At 35.8% G+C, this 16,349-nt stretch overlaps 2 protein-coding genes across 3 annotated transcripts in view; one reads left to right on the top strand and one right to left on the bottom strand.

Moving 5' to 3' along the window:
- The window catches only part of LOC140149029 (small glutamine-rich tetratricopeptide repeat-containing protein beta-like), a 29,540-nt gene extending 23,102 nt beyond the window's left edge, over window positions 1–6,438 (top strand). Inside the window, exon 12 of the mRNA XM_072171179.1 lies at window positions 687–6,438. Within this exon, the coding sequence (XP_072027280.1) occupies window positions 687–736 (50 nt within the window). The 3' untranslated portion in view covers window positions 737–6,438. The remainder of the gene's footprint in view (window positions 1–686) is intronic.
- A 1,408-nt stretch (window positions 6,439–7,846) lies between these two features.
- Window positions 7,847–16,349, bottom strand: part of LOC140149018 (trafficking protein particle complex subunit 13-like) — a 30,617-nt gene continuing 22,114 nt past the window's right edge. The window contains exons 11-12 of one of the 2 annotated variants that reach the window (XM_072171158.1): window positions 10,201–10,351; window positions 7,847–9,601 (exon numbers count right to left, since the gene is read on the bottom strand). In XM_072171158.1, the coding sequence (XP_072027259.1) occupies window positions 9,500–9,601; window positions 10,201–10,351 (253 nt within the window). In that variant the 3' untranslated portion in view covers window positions 7,847–9,499. The remainder of the gene's footprint in view (window positions 9,602–10,200; window positions 10,352–16,349) is intronic. The other variant, XM_072171167.1, reaches the window with a different exon arrangement.

Below are 16,349 nucleotides of genomic sequence, written 5' to 3'. Positions count from 1 at the left end.
ATTGGATAACATTTTCATGAAGTATGCAAGGTTGTGTATTCGCATTGTATTTTTAAATTTTAATATGATTTCGTATAGATGTTGGCAGCTGTATGCATTCAAATGAAACTTTCACTGCAATTGTAGTTCAACTTTGAACTTTGAATGTAAGAAGCAGTGTGAGGTAATTTATTGTATGTTTCTCAAGTGAAGTCACATTAGCTCAAACGATAAGGCATTTGACTATGGGTACGAACCCTGGTGGTGGTTTAGCATTTTCTTGTGGAAAAATTGAATTGGCTTGAAATTTCCCTGGACAAGGAACTTGCTTCTAATTGACTTGTTTTAACCAGTATGAAACTCAGCGAGCTGATCCTGGTTGCGATGGTCAATTGTGAAATGTCTAGAAAGTCCCTGTGTTGTTTTGAAATGGTTTATGGAATGACTTAAGAAATATTAGTAGGTGTGTTGATGTTTATATTACACATAATGCAGAATTATTTTTTGTGTATGAATGGGGATTTTGAGTTTTTATCAATCCAAAGAAGTGAAGCGTAAGGTCATAAAACCTTTCCAAAAGAAATTTGAACTTTATTCTACCATAAGTGGTTTTAACTGCAGACACAAGACAGAGGATTAAATACAGTTATTCCTGCTGAATTACAAATCATGATAATCTCATCCATAACTCTTTTTTGTCATTACAGATTCTATTCCAAATGTTTGGTGCAACTTTATCAATCCATGCCACATATAGACTTACAGCAGTTCTCCATTTCCAACCTACCTGTGCCTAATTGATACATCACTGCTGCGCTGCTGTTGCTGTAGATGATGGTGGCATTTACTTTATAATGCAGGAGCTTATCAGCAGGCTAGTATGAGTTGTATGCATATGGAGAAGTCTGAGCACCTTGGATTTTATTGATTTATAAGTTATGAACATCGTATACACATTGCTACCATTTGAATTTTGTGGGACAGCAACCTTGAGCTCGAAATGTTTTGCTATTTGTCCAGAAAACAGCAATTTTACATTTCAGTGTATAGACATTATATAACAAGAAGTATAAAGAATTTGACTTTGACACTATTTTTCGCTCACCTGGAACGTTTTCACTAGTTCGACTAGCGTCTTCAGGAGATGGTGATGCTGTGATGATATTTTGTCTACAATCAGGATATTCCTCACTGATGACGTCATGTGATTGATTTTTATAATAAGATGGTTTAGGTAGTACTCTATGATATGAATTGTATCTTGTATTAAACACAGAGCCTTTCAACAATCGATATATCATATGTATTGAAGTGAACACATCAATCATGCTATATATGACACAATCCATCCATCCAGCCCAAAGGAGGCAATGCTAACATTTATCATTATATGTGATGAAGTGAATATGTCAATCATATTTGATATAACACATCTGATCCAGCCAGCCCAAAGAAGGCAACAATAACACAGAGATATTATCATTAACCAAGTGTGCTACTCTTGCTAAAGATCCATTCAGTGATCCCAGTGCAATTGTGAAAAAATTAAAATTGTTTATAAATTGCTTAAAATTGAAGGATAAGTCATTCAAATTGTTGTTTGGTATTTTTGAAATGACAAATTTGGGAAAAAACGAAGAAAACAGCAGTACTGACGAAGTTGAAGCCCCATTCAAATACATGTAGCTAATTTAGATACTGTCAGTATCTAAATTACAGATTTGTGTAAAATGTCTTATTTTGTCTTAAATACACGGCTTTCGGCTGAACCACTCGCAGGCTACGTTAGCACATCTATGACAATGACAAAGGTACCAAAATCTGAATTTTGATGATTTTTACCATCGTCCGGATCACTGAATGGGCCTTTAAGTTGCTTTGACATTACTTCCTTAGTATACTTGGTTGCAATTTTAACAGCTTTTGCAATGCTAATTCTCTTTTGTATTTTGTTGTTTTTTGCTCCCTTTTTGCCATTTCAATATCACAGTTGCAGGGGGGGCCGGCCAAGATTGGCTGAATTTTGACGTCGTCATTGGTTTTACACGTAAACACAAAAATGTCTCAAATTATTCCAAAACTGTACGTATGTTATTAAGCACTATTTTATCAGTCTAAATCCGTTGAGGTTCGCCAGTGAACCTCATTGTAAGTACTGTTTTTTTGATTTTTTTGTATGAATAACGCACGATATGTTACGATATATACTGAAAATTTCCACTGTGTGTATCAATGAGTTTGCGTGGTATAGTGGTTACTGATCTCGCCTCCCACGCAAAGGGTCCCGAGATCGATTCCCATCCCAGGAGATGATTAAAAAATTTTCTTCTTCTTTTTTCTTTGAATTTAAAATTATTTATTTTCATGTGAAAATGTATACATTGCACTGCGAAATATATTTTGTGCATTTTTTTTCTGTAATGGAGCTCAAAACGGATCTTGGATCCGGGGAAAAATAATTGCGTCCATCGTGCAGGCAGTGTTGCCGTCATATTGTCTGTTTTGTTTACGCTTTTGGCTGTTGCCACATTGAATAATGTAGTCCACCATCGTCTGCACAGTTGCAGCCTTTATGCTGGATCAGATTGTGTAACATGCCAGAATGTTTGAAAATAATTCTGAATTACTAACTTATCTGACTTATCAAAATAATGTTTTTGTGATCACAGGATTTGTGAATGTATGTAACACTTGCTAAATAATATTCCAGAAGCATTTCCAATATAATGGTTATCCACAGACACTCAATAATTAATTTTATGAATAGAATTCAAAATTGAGGTTGATGAGATGTTAAAATTATTTATCACATGTATCTGTGCATCATTTGTTAGACAGGAGCTTAATGACTTTTATAACTTGTATGACTTGTATGCTGGTTTCAGACTTTCATGCTGCTCAATACTGCCACTCTGATAACACTTTGCCGGTCTGATATATAGCACAGGATACAGTTTTTAACCAATGGGCAAAGAGCTGAAACACTTGTCTTTCAGAGTCACCGGCATGCCGCTTGCATTTTTCTGCAGGCGTCACTCACCAAGTGGCATGTCACTTAGCGGCAGCAGCATGGCAGTAGGAAACCAGCATTAGGGGTATTATTGGCATTTTACATGTAGTAAGAATTTAATATTTTTGCTTAGTTCATGATATCTTGAGCATTAATTGTTTAAAGGGGCACTTCGTAATCCACAGTCTCACCCTCAACTTATTTATAAAAGTAAACTATGACTACATAATTTGTGTGTGTATAGCCATTTTTGCAGATTGGGTCATCTGCCAAAAAAAAAATTTGTCTGTTGACAAACAAATTAGGCCAATTATATGCAATTATGCATAACTCACTGTAAGAATCAACCAAGTTTTGGAAATAAGCATTATTCATGGATACCACATTGTCTGTATAAATGCAACATGTTGCATTTTTCCAAAAGGGGGGAATTCATTAGAAATGAATTTTCAATGAAAAAAGCTTAAAAATCAGGTTCAATTTCCTGATGGTGCCCCTGTTGAAAGGAGGCATTTACAACTGTATTAATACTACTACTAATGGCGGCGCCTACATAATCTTCTTCTTCTCCCTTCCTTATTAGTGCAGGCCTCATATGTATGAGTATTATCGCACTGTGTACAGACAAGCTGTACTTATTTTTTACTCTGGAACCTAGAGAAGTTGAGTGTATTTTTGAAGTACAGTCAACAGTACCGGGATGATCCCCTGCTCTTTTCGAATAGTGTGTGATGTTTTTTAACATGCACACTGCATTAATGTCAGAAATACATGCACACAGGACCGACGGCTTATAGTGCCCTCCGAAGCACTAAGCAAGTTGAGTTAAGTGCCTTGCTCAAGGACACAAAGAGCCAGCCGAGCTCAAGCGGACCTACTCAGATTTCGAACCCAGGAACCTGGGATTCACAGTCCAGCGCCTTAACCGCTCGGCCACGCTCCTCTCTTATCGCATGGAAAATTACATTTTCGTCGTAAATACAACAAAGTTACACCCGTAAGTGCATGTAATTAATTAGTGAAATTCTACCATAATTAGGCAATGAAATGGAGTTTGATTCATAATAGGATTCATAATATGCAATTTAGGGACTGTCACTGATATGACTGATGCTAGTTTTAAGCTTACTCACATGATGTGGCATGGAAATGTTTGTATTATTGTCAATTTTTCAGGGGTGTTTATTAGAGGGAGAGCATTTATTACAGACAATATGGTATGTGTATTGTTGAACTAGCACAGGCTTCTGGGCTGTACTCTGATACCTGTATGATGATCTAAATATGTAGTACTCGCTGTTCGAGAAGTGTCACAGTTTGTGAACAGAGCTAGTTCTGCTGTTGAACCATACCCTAAAACAAGAATGCTAGAATTATGAAATGCACCTTTTTATGTGCCTATATATTATGGTGAGTTATTGCTTACAAAGCTCTGATATAGAACTTGAAAGTGGTATTACAACTGGTCCAACACCTTTACAACTCTCAAATGCCAGTGGGCAAATACCATTTATGTGAACCCTGGTGGTCTGTGTATCACATCTGTATGGGGGAAGGTTGTGTGCCAAGAGGGTCACTTGTAACACAGCATGTATGTATCTCATACACATACAGCAAAGAAAAAACAAGGTATAGATATTTTTTATTGCCAGGCAAGATACTTTTGGATCTTGTTTAGATATCAAAAACAGCAACAAATATCAAATGTGGTGTCTAATTTATATGACTATAAATGCAAGTACTTGAATAGGGTGTTAGTACAATACAAAGGCAACAAGTATATTTTTATAGGATGTAGTATATTGCTGAAAGTAAAGCAAGCACACAATTATTGCTTGTTAAGGGTTGATGCAGTATTGTTGGTCGAAGCAGCCAAAAAATCTATTTTCATTGTCTAAATCAATATATTATTGAAAAATAACACTTTGATGTTTTGCAAAAGTTCATTCTACAAATCATATAATTTGAAAACTTGCTTGATTTATTGTTGTTAATGAGATATGTACGTTTTACAAAAGTGTTGTTGTTTCAGCCCTCTTTACAACATAACTCAAGAATCACAGGACCTACAAAAGTATATTTGTGATACTTGAATTCTTCACCACACTCGCTATGAAATGATCAATGCAATTATTGCCAAAGCTCACTACCATTCGCAAGATACTGTGAACTACCAAATGGCAACAGTGTAAAATACTCATAGTACTGTGTTTATTATGAAATAGCTCATTATGGGAGGAAATAATGCAAAGTTATCCATCACTATGTGGAAAAAAACCATTTCCAATAGCGTTTGGTTGATACATCTGTCAGTGTGTGATGTGCATATATCATGGGCAATGGCAGGATTTGGCACTATGTCAATCATCTCTGTGATAAGCAGAAACATTTCCCTGGTACATAGTATAGTGTGTCACATACTGATGGACAGTGAATGTAGAAACCAATTTATGGATTTTAAGCTATTTTTGCATCATGCATCAAATTAATTATTTACTAATTAAATTAGGTCATGTTATACATGTAATTAGGCTGTGGGACTTTGTAAATTTGAAAAACCTGCTATTCAAAATATATCCACCTTATTTCAGGAAAATTACCAGCAATCACTAATGTGAAACGCTCAATGAAATCAGCAAACAAAACATTGTCCAACTGCTCCACCAAACTGATAAAGAGCTTTAATTTGTCAAAGCTCAAACCATGAAAAGAAAATTGCATTTTGTTGTATTTTGTATTTTTGTCTTGCAATTCTGTATTTTAGTAACTTCACAGCCATGGCCAGTTATAAAAAAAGAAGTTGAGGTGCAGTTTTTGGAAGCAATGCTCGCTGGCAATCATTGCATACGGGACAAAATTTCGTCCTGGTTATAGCATCAGTTTTGAGCATAACTAAACTTAACACATGCAGTGTGCAATGTTTTTATCAGTTTTGTGATGCTTCGCACACAAATTATTTTAAAGCTTAAAAATTGTGAGTTGGTGACTTGAAAAATTATCCCACCTTTCCCTAACTGAGATGCAAAAGATGGAAAAATATTTGAGTGAGATTTCCTAAACCATTTAATTAAAGAATCAAATCATCATAGCTAGGGTATGGAACAATTCAAAATGTACAGAAATTGTTTTGGGGTAATTGGGTGTGATGTACATTATGATCCAGGTAGTGCACAGTACAATGCTGAAAAAGTTCCAATTTATTTCTTGCGATTTCAGTATTTCTACAGGTCAAATGTTGCAGCCGAACTAAAATAATTATATATAATTTCACTCACAAATGAGGCAAATATTTTGCAGCTGGTTATGTAATGTACACAGTTCATGTTGCACTGATCTTCATTATGGGTAAGCTGTTCTCATATAATTTTGTTTTTTATTGCTATTAAATTACTGCACTTGTTGCTAGTAAATTCAATACATGTATAATAAAATATACCATCTCATGTAAATTGAACCTTGTCTTTCTCTTATTGGCTGGCTATTAATGTTCTCATAGAATGCGTATAAAATAAATTACATAAATCGAGGGTTCAGAACCAGAAAGCCCTGTAACTCAATATGACCAGCTCTCACAAAATGAGTATAAAGTTGGCTCCTTCAAAAATCAGTATTTCCACCACAATGTCTTGTTTTCTATTTTTTAGTTTCCAGACAAATTTGGCGAAAATCTGACTTTTCTCAAAATACCATAAAAATATCAAGTCGGGAATAAAGAAAAAGATCACATTTCGCATTTGGTTTTTTTGGCCTTAATGGACTTTATTTTCTATAGTGCCCTAAAGTGACTTTATGCTCATTTTGTGGGAACAAGTGATTGTGAGTTGATGCTTTCTGGCTCTCAACCCTCAAAATGTTTGCGATTTACTATGCACTTCACCTTGGTTTAGTACCGGCACACTTACAATTTACTCTGCTGCCACCGAGATATGTCGATCATTATTATGTTTTGATGAATCCAAGTGTGTGAAAATATCGGATCCAACACATAATAATGATAAAATTGGATGCTTTACGCCCAGTATTTATTGGTCTACATGTATGTGTTTTAAAATATTTTAAAACTCAATGCTCGACCAAAAAATATGGGCTCAATCGATTCAATTTTATATCACAATCATTTTACTGCAACAAGGGCGCAGCAGAAGAGCAGCTCCTCTCGGTACTAATTATCCCTTACATCTCCTCATTACACCTAGTGGTGACTGAGGGAAGCGAGGGAAAGCACATTAACCAAGTGCATAACACTACCCCGTGATGGTCTATGCTGCTGCACCACCGTGCCCTCAACATATTCCTTTACAATCCACTGTATTTGCTCACAATTTGAATGTGATAGGAGAGTGTTAACATTTCAGGCTTTTAAGCCCGAGATGTTAACTTTTATAGCACCCACGTAAAAGTGGGTGCTATAAAAATTATTACATAGAATTTAAAACACATGTATGAAGTCAAAATCATAATCCTTAGTTTGATGGGAAATAGTTTTTTCAAAATTACATGTTCTTCTAATCACAAAATCTTAATTTTGATGGGGTAAAGTGGATAGCGTTAAGTGATGAGACTGTCAAGTTCAAATTTACAAATCATATTGTAAACTTACAACACACCTTTTTGGTAAATCCCAAAAGCCTTTTGTCAGTTAATCCTAAAAACTCCACTCCAATGTACACATTGTTGACAAACAACATTATTATGCATTAATAAAATTCACAGTAACAATGTGCACATCGGCATACAAAGGCTTTCAAAATTTACAAAAAATGTGAATTGCTTTGATGATAGAAACAAAGACAACAATACACACATTCACAATTAAACACAAGTATACTTAACTTTTTGGAATAGCTGTTGATATTTAATATAATGATCTTTACATAAACATTTGTTTCTATTATACAATTACCCATTTATAGAAAAGATTCCAATAATTTTGCAAATTAAGTTTCCACACTCAGGCCTAACCAGGTACTACTCAATATAGAGGGTCTTGCTTGCCCCACGACTGGTTGTATTATGTGATTCAAGTTCATTTCATTATTCATTTACCAGATAAACATGATCACTAGTTATACAAAAAACATTTCAATGGATGATCCTCATTCTTTCAACATGATCATTGTGACACTGACAAGAAATACTCATACCGTAAAGGGTTCAATCCATATACAGCGTGCCCATATAACACATGTATTGTGTATATCAGTTACAACATGTAAGTTGGCAACATGTGACTATATGTCAGGCCTGAAAGTCCACTATTTGTGCTATTCTCTTATTATCAGTGCCAAGACAATGTTGACTGAAATCAGGAAAACTGAAGACATGAGAAAAACATTGTCATCTCGGAAAGTTGTACTTTCTATTTTTTTTTGCTAACATAGAATCATTGATTTCCACATGACACTTCTTGAATCAAGCATTCTTGTCCCATTAACATATGGCTCTACTTTGTTCAGAGGCTCTCATATGGAAATCATTCACATCATTTCATTAAATTCATTCAGCAATACCTCAAATTAAAAATAAGAGAGTAGTGTTCATGTTGCCCATTTCAGTTTTGCCATAATTGGTTTAATTATGCAAACAATGTCATGTTATTGTAATTTTGTTCAAGTAAAAGGAAGGTGTTAAACTCACAGTGACGTTTCACCACTAGAATAGTGGTTTCATCAGACTGGCAACCCATCACATCTGACTTGTTTCTTTTTATAGGCGATAAGAACTGCGTAACGGGCGTGAGGAGTGGGTCAAAGATGCTATTGAGTGAATAGATACACTTGAATTGTTCACAAAGAATAAATTTTACAGCTGAAACTAACATTCCAAATGAACTTGTCCAAAGAAATGTTTTGTACTTTTTATTTTGAGCACAGTACTTTGATAATATTCTCCAATGACTATATCACAAATGGCACAATACTGTCTGGGACACACCAGTACATTCTATATTGCACATTATCAGGAGCAGAAATGAATTGTTAAGAAACTTTTCCCTTGTTCCAATGAATTAGCTGAAAATGGAGTGGGGCCAGTCCATGTGTGGTGAGAAATTGTTTCAAATGTCAACTTTCTTCCATTTCAAAAAAAGCTTCAATATTACCATTCTCTTCAACATATATCATACCACCAAAGATCTTTATAAGATTGTGTTTGAAACTGAGAAAATTGGTACCATAATATATATGGAATTTTAAGTCTTTTGGACACTGGCACAAGCATGCAATGTTTGGCAATTAGATATGTACAGATGTCAAAACAAAATTCATGTAAAACAAAATTCATTTTACGCATTTTGGGTTGTTCATCTACCCAGATACCATGTATTGATTTGGTATGACACACTGGTATACTGGGAGCCTCTGGAATGTATTTATTTAGCCAGTGACCTCATTAAGTGGTCCCAATACATAGGAACAAAAGTCTTGTCTACATGTATAGTCCAGGTTCAGTCACTATGTTTGTGATAGACACAACATGTTCAGTACATGAGGCACATTGATATGGGTTTATTCAAGCGCCTTCCTCTTGTGAGTAAACAAATATCTGTGCTATGTCATCATGTTCATACGTCCTCTTCAAATATGTATCTGTTAGTCTCAATCCAGAGATATTCTGTAAACAAAAACAAACAAAAAACATAAGAGATTAAAAAAAATAAAATAAACTTGTAAGTTCAAACAACATAAATTTGCTTTTAACATTATAGCATAGCAGGTATGCATGTTTTCTCTTGACCCACTTCCAACTGCCAACTTCCAACTTCCCACAAAACCTTTTTCCTGGACAAGAGTCACCAGACCATTGCTGTAGTGCAGTTAGGCATAAAAAATTGTTTGATTGGCGTAACATAAAAAAAAATTAGGGTAGGTCGGTCTGCATTTCATTTTACACACACACATTTTGAATTGTAAATTGCATATGATAAAGGCTTTGGAACCTTTTTTTTTCTTTATTTAATTTTTTGCCAAAAATATAAGAAAAAAAGTCCAGGGTGAGGTCTATTTTTAGGGTCGGTCGGGTTATGCCAATCAAACAAATTTTTTAGGTCTTATTATCCCCAGAAACCACCATGCGTAAAGCTGGACTGAACTTCGGTTACAAATAACAGTCTACTGCATATCATATGGCGTTACAAAGTTTTAACATGCTTTTAAGAAAAATATGACTGTGCTTATTTTGAAACTTGTGTTTTAAAATTGCACCAAACCTACCTGTAAACCTGGTGTCCCTGCAAGCAGTGTTAATTCTACCTCCATACAAGCCCCTGGTCCAAGCTTTCCCAGTTCTCTTCCTGATACTCCCAGCCAATAAAGTCCATTACTTGAGTTGTTCAATACTAATTTCAGGTCCATCGTTCTTTCACTGAAATGAGAAAAGTAGTTCAATTTAATCCCCAAACTATTATTCTAAACATTGTGTTGGTTTGGTCTCAATGTTTTAATTAGATAAATGTGGGGTTTACAAAAAGGTCATTCAAACATTTTGTAGGGGAAACAAACACCACATCAACATTTTTATAATGCTGTTTACAATGTTATTGTTAAATATTTTTTCAAATATTTTGTCAAACTATGTTAGATTGTTTTGCAGCAAGTTTTCACAAATTAAAAATCTCTTGTGTATGTGATTGTGAGAAATATCTATTGTATCGTTATCTTCATTTTCATTAAATGGTCCAGGAACTAGATGGACCGCGGTTCTCGGATGTCGCGGTTTTCGACGCACAGCGTCGACCGTGATGCCTCCACCAAAGGGAGCGATGTGGCACTCAAAAGTTGATACAAAGCAGTTTGTATCAATTTGACCTCAGATGATCTCTGGGTGACCCTGGATGACCCCAAAATGACCTTCCAAATATTTGGCTCTAAATGTTGACTGTACCCACCAAGTTTCATGCACGTATGACAGTTTTTACTAATTTGACCTCAGATGACCCCAATATGACCTCCCAAAAATTTGGCTCTAAATGTTGACTGTACCCACCAAGTTTCATGCCCATCTGCTAGTTTTTACTAATTTGACCTCAGATGACCCCTGGATGACCTCAAAATGACCTTCAAAAATTTCGCTCTAAATGTTGACTGTACCCACCAAGTTTCATGCCCATACGACAGTTTTACTAATTTGACCTCAGATGACCCTGGGTGACCCCAAAATGACCTTCCAAAAATTTGGCTCTAAATGTTGATTGTATGTACCAAGTATCATGGCCATACAACAGGTTTTGCTCATTTGACCTCAGATGACCCCTGGGTGACCTCAGGTGACCTTGACCCACTAACCAATACAAACTTGTTCTGCCTGGGGTCAAGATGCACCCACCCACCAAGTTTGAGGAACGTCGACCCCTAGTCTCTGAGAAAAGAGGTAAATAAGGAAAATGGGCCACATGAACGCAAATGACCTTTAACCTCAGTATATGATCTAAAAAAAAAAAAAAAAAAAAGTAGCCAGAGTTTTTGACCATGACCCACCTATCCTGAAAATCTGAAGTCAATCCGCCCATGCATGCCCGAGATATAGCTTCCGGACGGAAGCACGGAAGGACGGAAGCACGGACATTGCAAAAACAGTATGCCTCGCGGTGGAGGCATAAAAACAAAGACCTTGTGCTGATAGCCGATATCAGGACAGGCCTGCAAGAGACCTCAAAGAATGACAGAAATTAGCATCCTCTACAAACAGACTCAAAAGTAGCCGCAACAAGTAGAGAAAGGCCTTACAGCAAAAGTGGAAGTCAAAGTGATGAGAACAGTTCCAGATTTGAAAACTGTGACTCTCAAGTTTATATTTAAGATGCCTATTTTAACTACAGAGAACCTACAAGTCAAGCAAAGCACGGTTTCGCTTCGTTATTCCGAAGGGTCGTTATTCCGAAGGTTCATTCCTCCGAATTAACGCTAAGGTTCGTTATTCCGAAGGACCGTTATTCGAAGGGTCATTACTCGAATTTACAACAAGGTTCGGTATTCGAAGGGTCGTTATTCGAAGGGTCGTTATTCGAAGGGTCATTACTCGAATTTAAAACAGGGCTCGTTATTCCGAATTTAGAACTAGGCTCGTTATTCCGAATTTAAAACCAGGCTCGTTATTCCAAATTTAAAACAAGGCTCGTTATTCCGAAGGGTCATTACTCAATTTAAAACAGGGCTCGTTATTCGAATTTACAACTAGGCTCGTTATTCCGAATTTAAAACCAGGCTCGTTATTCGAATTTAAAGCAAGGCTCGTTATTCCGAAGGGTCATTACTCCGACTTTAAAACAGGGCTCGTTATTCCGAATTTACAACTAGGCTCGTTATTCCGATTTTAAAATAAGGGTCCTTATTCCGAAGGGTCATTACTCAGAATTTAAAGCAAGGTTCGATATTCGAATTGAAAATAAGGCTCGTTATTCCAAATTTAGAACAAGGGTCGTTATTCCGAAGGGTCATTACTCCGAATTTAAAACCACGCTCGTTATTCCGAATTTAAAACCATGCTCGTTATTCCGAATTTAAAACAAGGGTCGTTATTCCGAAGGGTCATTACTCAATTTAAAACCAGGCTCGTTATTCCGAATTTAAAACCATGCTCGTTATTCGAATTTAAAACAAGGGTCGTTATTCCGAAGGTTCATTACTCCAAGGTTCGATATTCCGAATTGAAAATAAGGCTCTTTATTCCGAATTTAAAACAAGGCTCGTTATTCCGTAGGGTCATTACTCCGAATTTAAAAAAAAGCTCGTTATTCGAATTTAAAACAAGGGTCGTTATTCCGAAGGGTCATTACTCAATTTAAAACCAGGCTCGTTATTCCGAATTTAAAACCATGCTCGTTATTCAATTTAAAACAAGGGTCGTTATTCAAGGGTCATTACTCAATTTAAAGCAAGGTTCGATATTCCGAATTGAAAATAAGGCTCGTTATTCCGAATTTAAAACAAGGGTCCTTATTCCGAAGGGTCATTACTCCGAATTTAAAGCAAGGTTCGATATTCCGAATTGAAAATAAGGCTCGTTATTCGAATTTAAAACAAGGGTCGTTATTCAAGGGTCATTACTCGAATTTAAAACCAGGCTCGTTATTCCGAATTTAAAACCATGCTTGTTATTCGAATTTAAAACAAGGGTCGTTATTCGAAGGGTCATTACTCAATTTAAAACCAGGCTCGTTATTCGAATTTAAAACCATGCTCGTTATTCCGAATTTAAAACCATGCTCGTTATTCCGAAGGGTCATTACTCAATTTAAAACCAGGCTCGTTATTCGAATTTAAAACCATGCTCGTTATTCGAATTTAAAACAAGGGTCGTTATTCGAAGGGTCATTACTCAATTTTGGAGTAATGACCCTTCGAGAGTTGACCTTCGAATAACGAACCTGGTTAATAAATTCGATTCAATAAGGTTCGATTATTCGAAGGGTCATTACTCGAAATGACAATAATGGGCCTTATAGGTAAAAAACCAATACAAAAGAAAGAAAGAAAGAAAGAAAGAAAGAAAGAAAGAAAGAAAGAAAGAAAGAACTAAAGAAACTAATTAATCAATTAACTAATTAATTAATACTTTGGTTAAATAAAAGCGAAAAATACAAAATAACCTAATTTGCATATTTAATTGGCGACCATCTTGGGTTTTTAGATGTCGGATTTCAACAGAGTAAAGGTACAAAAGCGAAACATGCTAGAAACCTAACTTTTTTAATGAACGATAAAAAAGTATGGAGTTAGATTTTTGTTAAACATGAATTGGTATAATAATAGCGTTCCCTATTAATACACGAAAATTAAAATGTTTGGGTTTTAAATACTTGTTTAAACACTTCAATACGTTTACTTTGTAATACCTTTAAAGGTTACCATGATTACAGTTAAGGTACATGAGGTAAAGACTAAATTAACCAAATTAAACAGTAAATTAAACAGTCACGTAAATACTCAAAAACACTAAGGGCTAACTATAGCCCCTAGGTCTATGGCCTAACGATAAACACATTTAAAGCAATAATGTGTGATTTGCATAAAGAATAGATTCATATTTAAATGTTTGTTTTTCGCTTTTAATTCCCCTATAACACATTCAAGATGTTAACAAAAAATATGTCCCGGCACTCCGGCCATATTCAAGGTTAAAGGTCAACACAGTGGTCAAATTTCAAAGTTGCTCAAATCTGGTTAACAAATTATTCCTCTCATTGCAAGGATTCAGAAAAAGTATAGTTTGACCTACCTGCGACTTACCGTTCTTGAGTTATAAGCAAAAAGGTCAAATTTTGGGCGGTGGTCAGTTTTTTACCACACAGGGCCAAAAATTAAAAATGCTCGATTTCAACGCAAATGGTCTCAAATTGCTCGTCATGCAAAAAGCAAGTCAAAGAAGGATTTGTTTGCACTGTCTAAAATGCTTCGTTATTGACAAAATTGGCCATAAAGTAATTTTTTGGCCCTATGTGGCCAAAAAAAAAACTGAAAAGCGTTCATTTTCTAAACATGTATGCCCTACTGAACTCGGGGGGGGGGGGGGGGGGGATGGTTGGGGGTATAGTGCCGACAGGCGTTGGGTAGTAGGGGCCTGTCGGTAATAAATGGTGATTAAAAGGGTTTATTGGGTATTATAAAAATGAAAAAAGGGTAATTGCGTGTAAATTTTTGACAAAATGGGTTTATTGGGTATAAGACTTGAAAAAGGGAGTTATCGGGCAGAGAAATTTCAATAAATATGGAACAAATTTCAAAAGTTTTAATTTTTTGCAAATTTGCAATAGAAATATAGATGCCAATAGTTTGATTTTAAGTTTCTTCATTAATTACTTCATGGCATTTTTATGATAAAATTGGGTAGAATGTAAAAAAGAAGGAGGGTCTCATCTAGCATATTGACTTTAAAAAAGGGGTCTTTTCTTATTATTCGGCTAATTCCAATCAGCCAGAATTAGCGGACCGAAAACTGGATGGCGCCTCTGCCGAACTAAATTTCCTTTTTTTTCATTTCATATTATGTTAGGGAAATGTGGCTGGGAGAATGTATGTATGGCGAAGAGTGGTGTGAGATCTAGCTATCTCGCTGGCAGTTTTCCGGTCCGCTAAGTCCAGCTGATTGGAGTTAGTCGAGCCAAATCCCAAAAACGCCATCAACGTCAGGATGGGTGCCAGTTATAAGATAACTCTTGACAGGCACATTATACCCGTCTATTCAAAAGTTGAGTGCTCTCACTGAACTTTTAGGGTTGAAATCCATGAACACGAAGACAGAGTAGGCCTATTAATCAACTGATGACACAATCTTAGAAACAAACAGGTTGTAGGGGTTCTACATACAGGACAACTAGGGGTTCTAGGAAATTGCAAGAACTCAAAATGGTTCCTTCTGGCTTTAACAGAACCTGGCTTCTCATGCCTAAAATGGTTCTTTCTGGCCCTTGCATAACCCTTTTTATTATAGTTCTACGTACATGACATTCTAAGTATAGGTTATCTCGAAAGTCTCTTTACCATTTCGAGCCTTTATATCTCTCACATGTATTATCGTAAGGGAAATCCAAATACATATTTGAAAAGAGCACACTTGTACAATTATTCTCAAACTCAGGTGCCCTTTTTAAACCATGGATATCAACTTTTAGATATTCAAGTCAGGAATGTTTGCTAATGATGTTTACCAACTGTAGATATTTGATTTTGGACTTCAGAAGTTTAAATTCTGTCACTAGAAGCTACTGCACCTTTCAAAACAAGAAAATACCTGGTTAAGTTTCAGCTAGCTTACCATTATGTCATCAAAAGCTGCTTGAAATGGCAAAGCCGATGTAAGCTTTCATATTGGATCCCTCGTATAGGCCCGGGTATAGGCCTACACTTTAAAGGCTACGTTCTACATTCAGTTTGGATATGTTAAGAAATTTCATGTGAGACCAAGGAAAAGTCAGTAATAATATATCTTAGTAAATGATTTCATTTTACTCAGTACTTGATATGTTTTTCCGGGGTTTTCCTTTAATGACGCATTTTTGATGCAATGAAAGTTGCCCTGAATTTTCCGGTCCACTGATTCCGGCTGATTAGAGTTAGCCGAGCCAAAGCGCCCAAAACGTCATCAACGTCAGGAAGGGTGTCAATTATAAGAAAACTGTATCAAAATATGTCAATCGCTCCCTCAAAACCAGGAACATGGTATTGGCAAACTATGATCTTTGAGAATGTGATATAGGCCTATTTAAAAATGAGAAAATATGTTTGAAAATGTTATCAAAAGTTTGATAATACGGTGAGATTTTCAATGTTTTTAGATAAAAGGATTTGGTATTGTTAGTGTCACTTTTTGGTCCACGTCGAATATTCGATGCAACAAGTTTTTGCTATTCAATATTAATATGTCT

The sequence above is a fragment of the Amphiura filiformis genome, chromosome 1 (genome assembly GCF_039555335.1).
Source record: "Amphiura filiformis chromosome 1, Afil_fr2py, whole genome shotgun sequence".
Lineage (NCBI taxonomy): Eukaryota > Metazoa > Echinodermata > Ophiuroidea > Amphilepidida > Amphiuridae > Amphiura > Amphiura filiformis.
The sequence above is the reverse complement of the archived record's forward strand: the minus strand, read 5'-3'. Positions and strand labels throughout refer to the sequence as shown.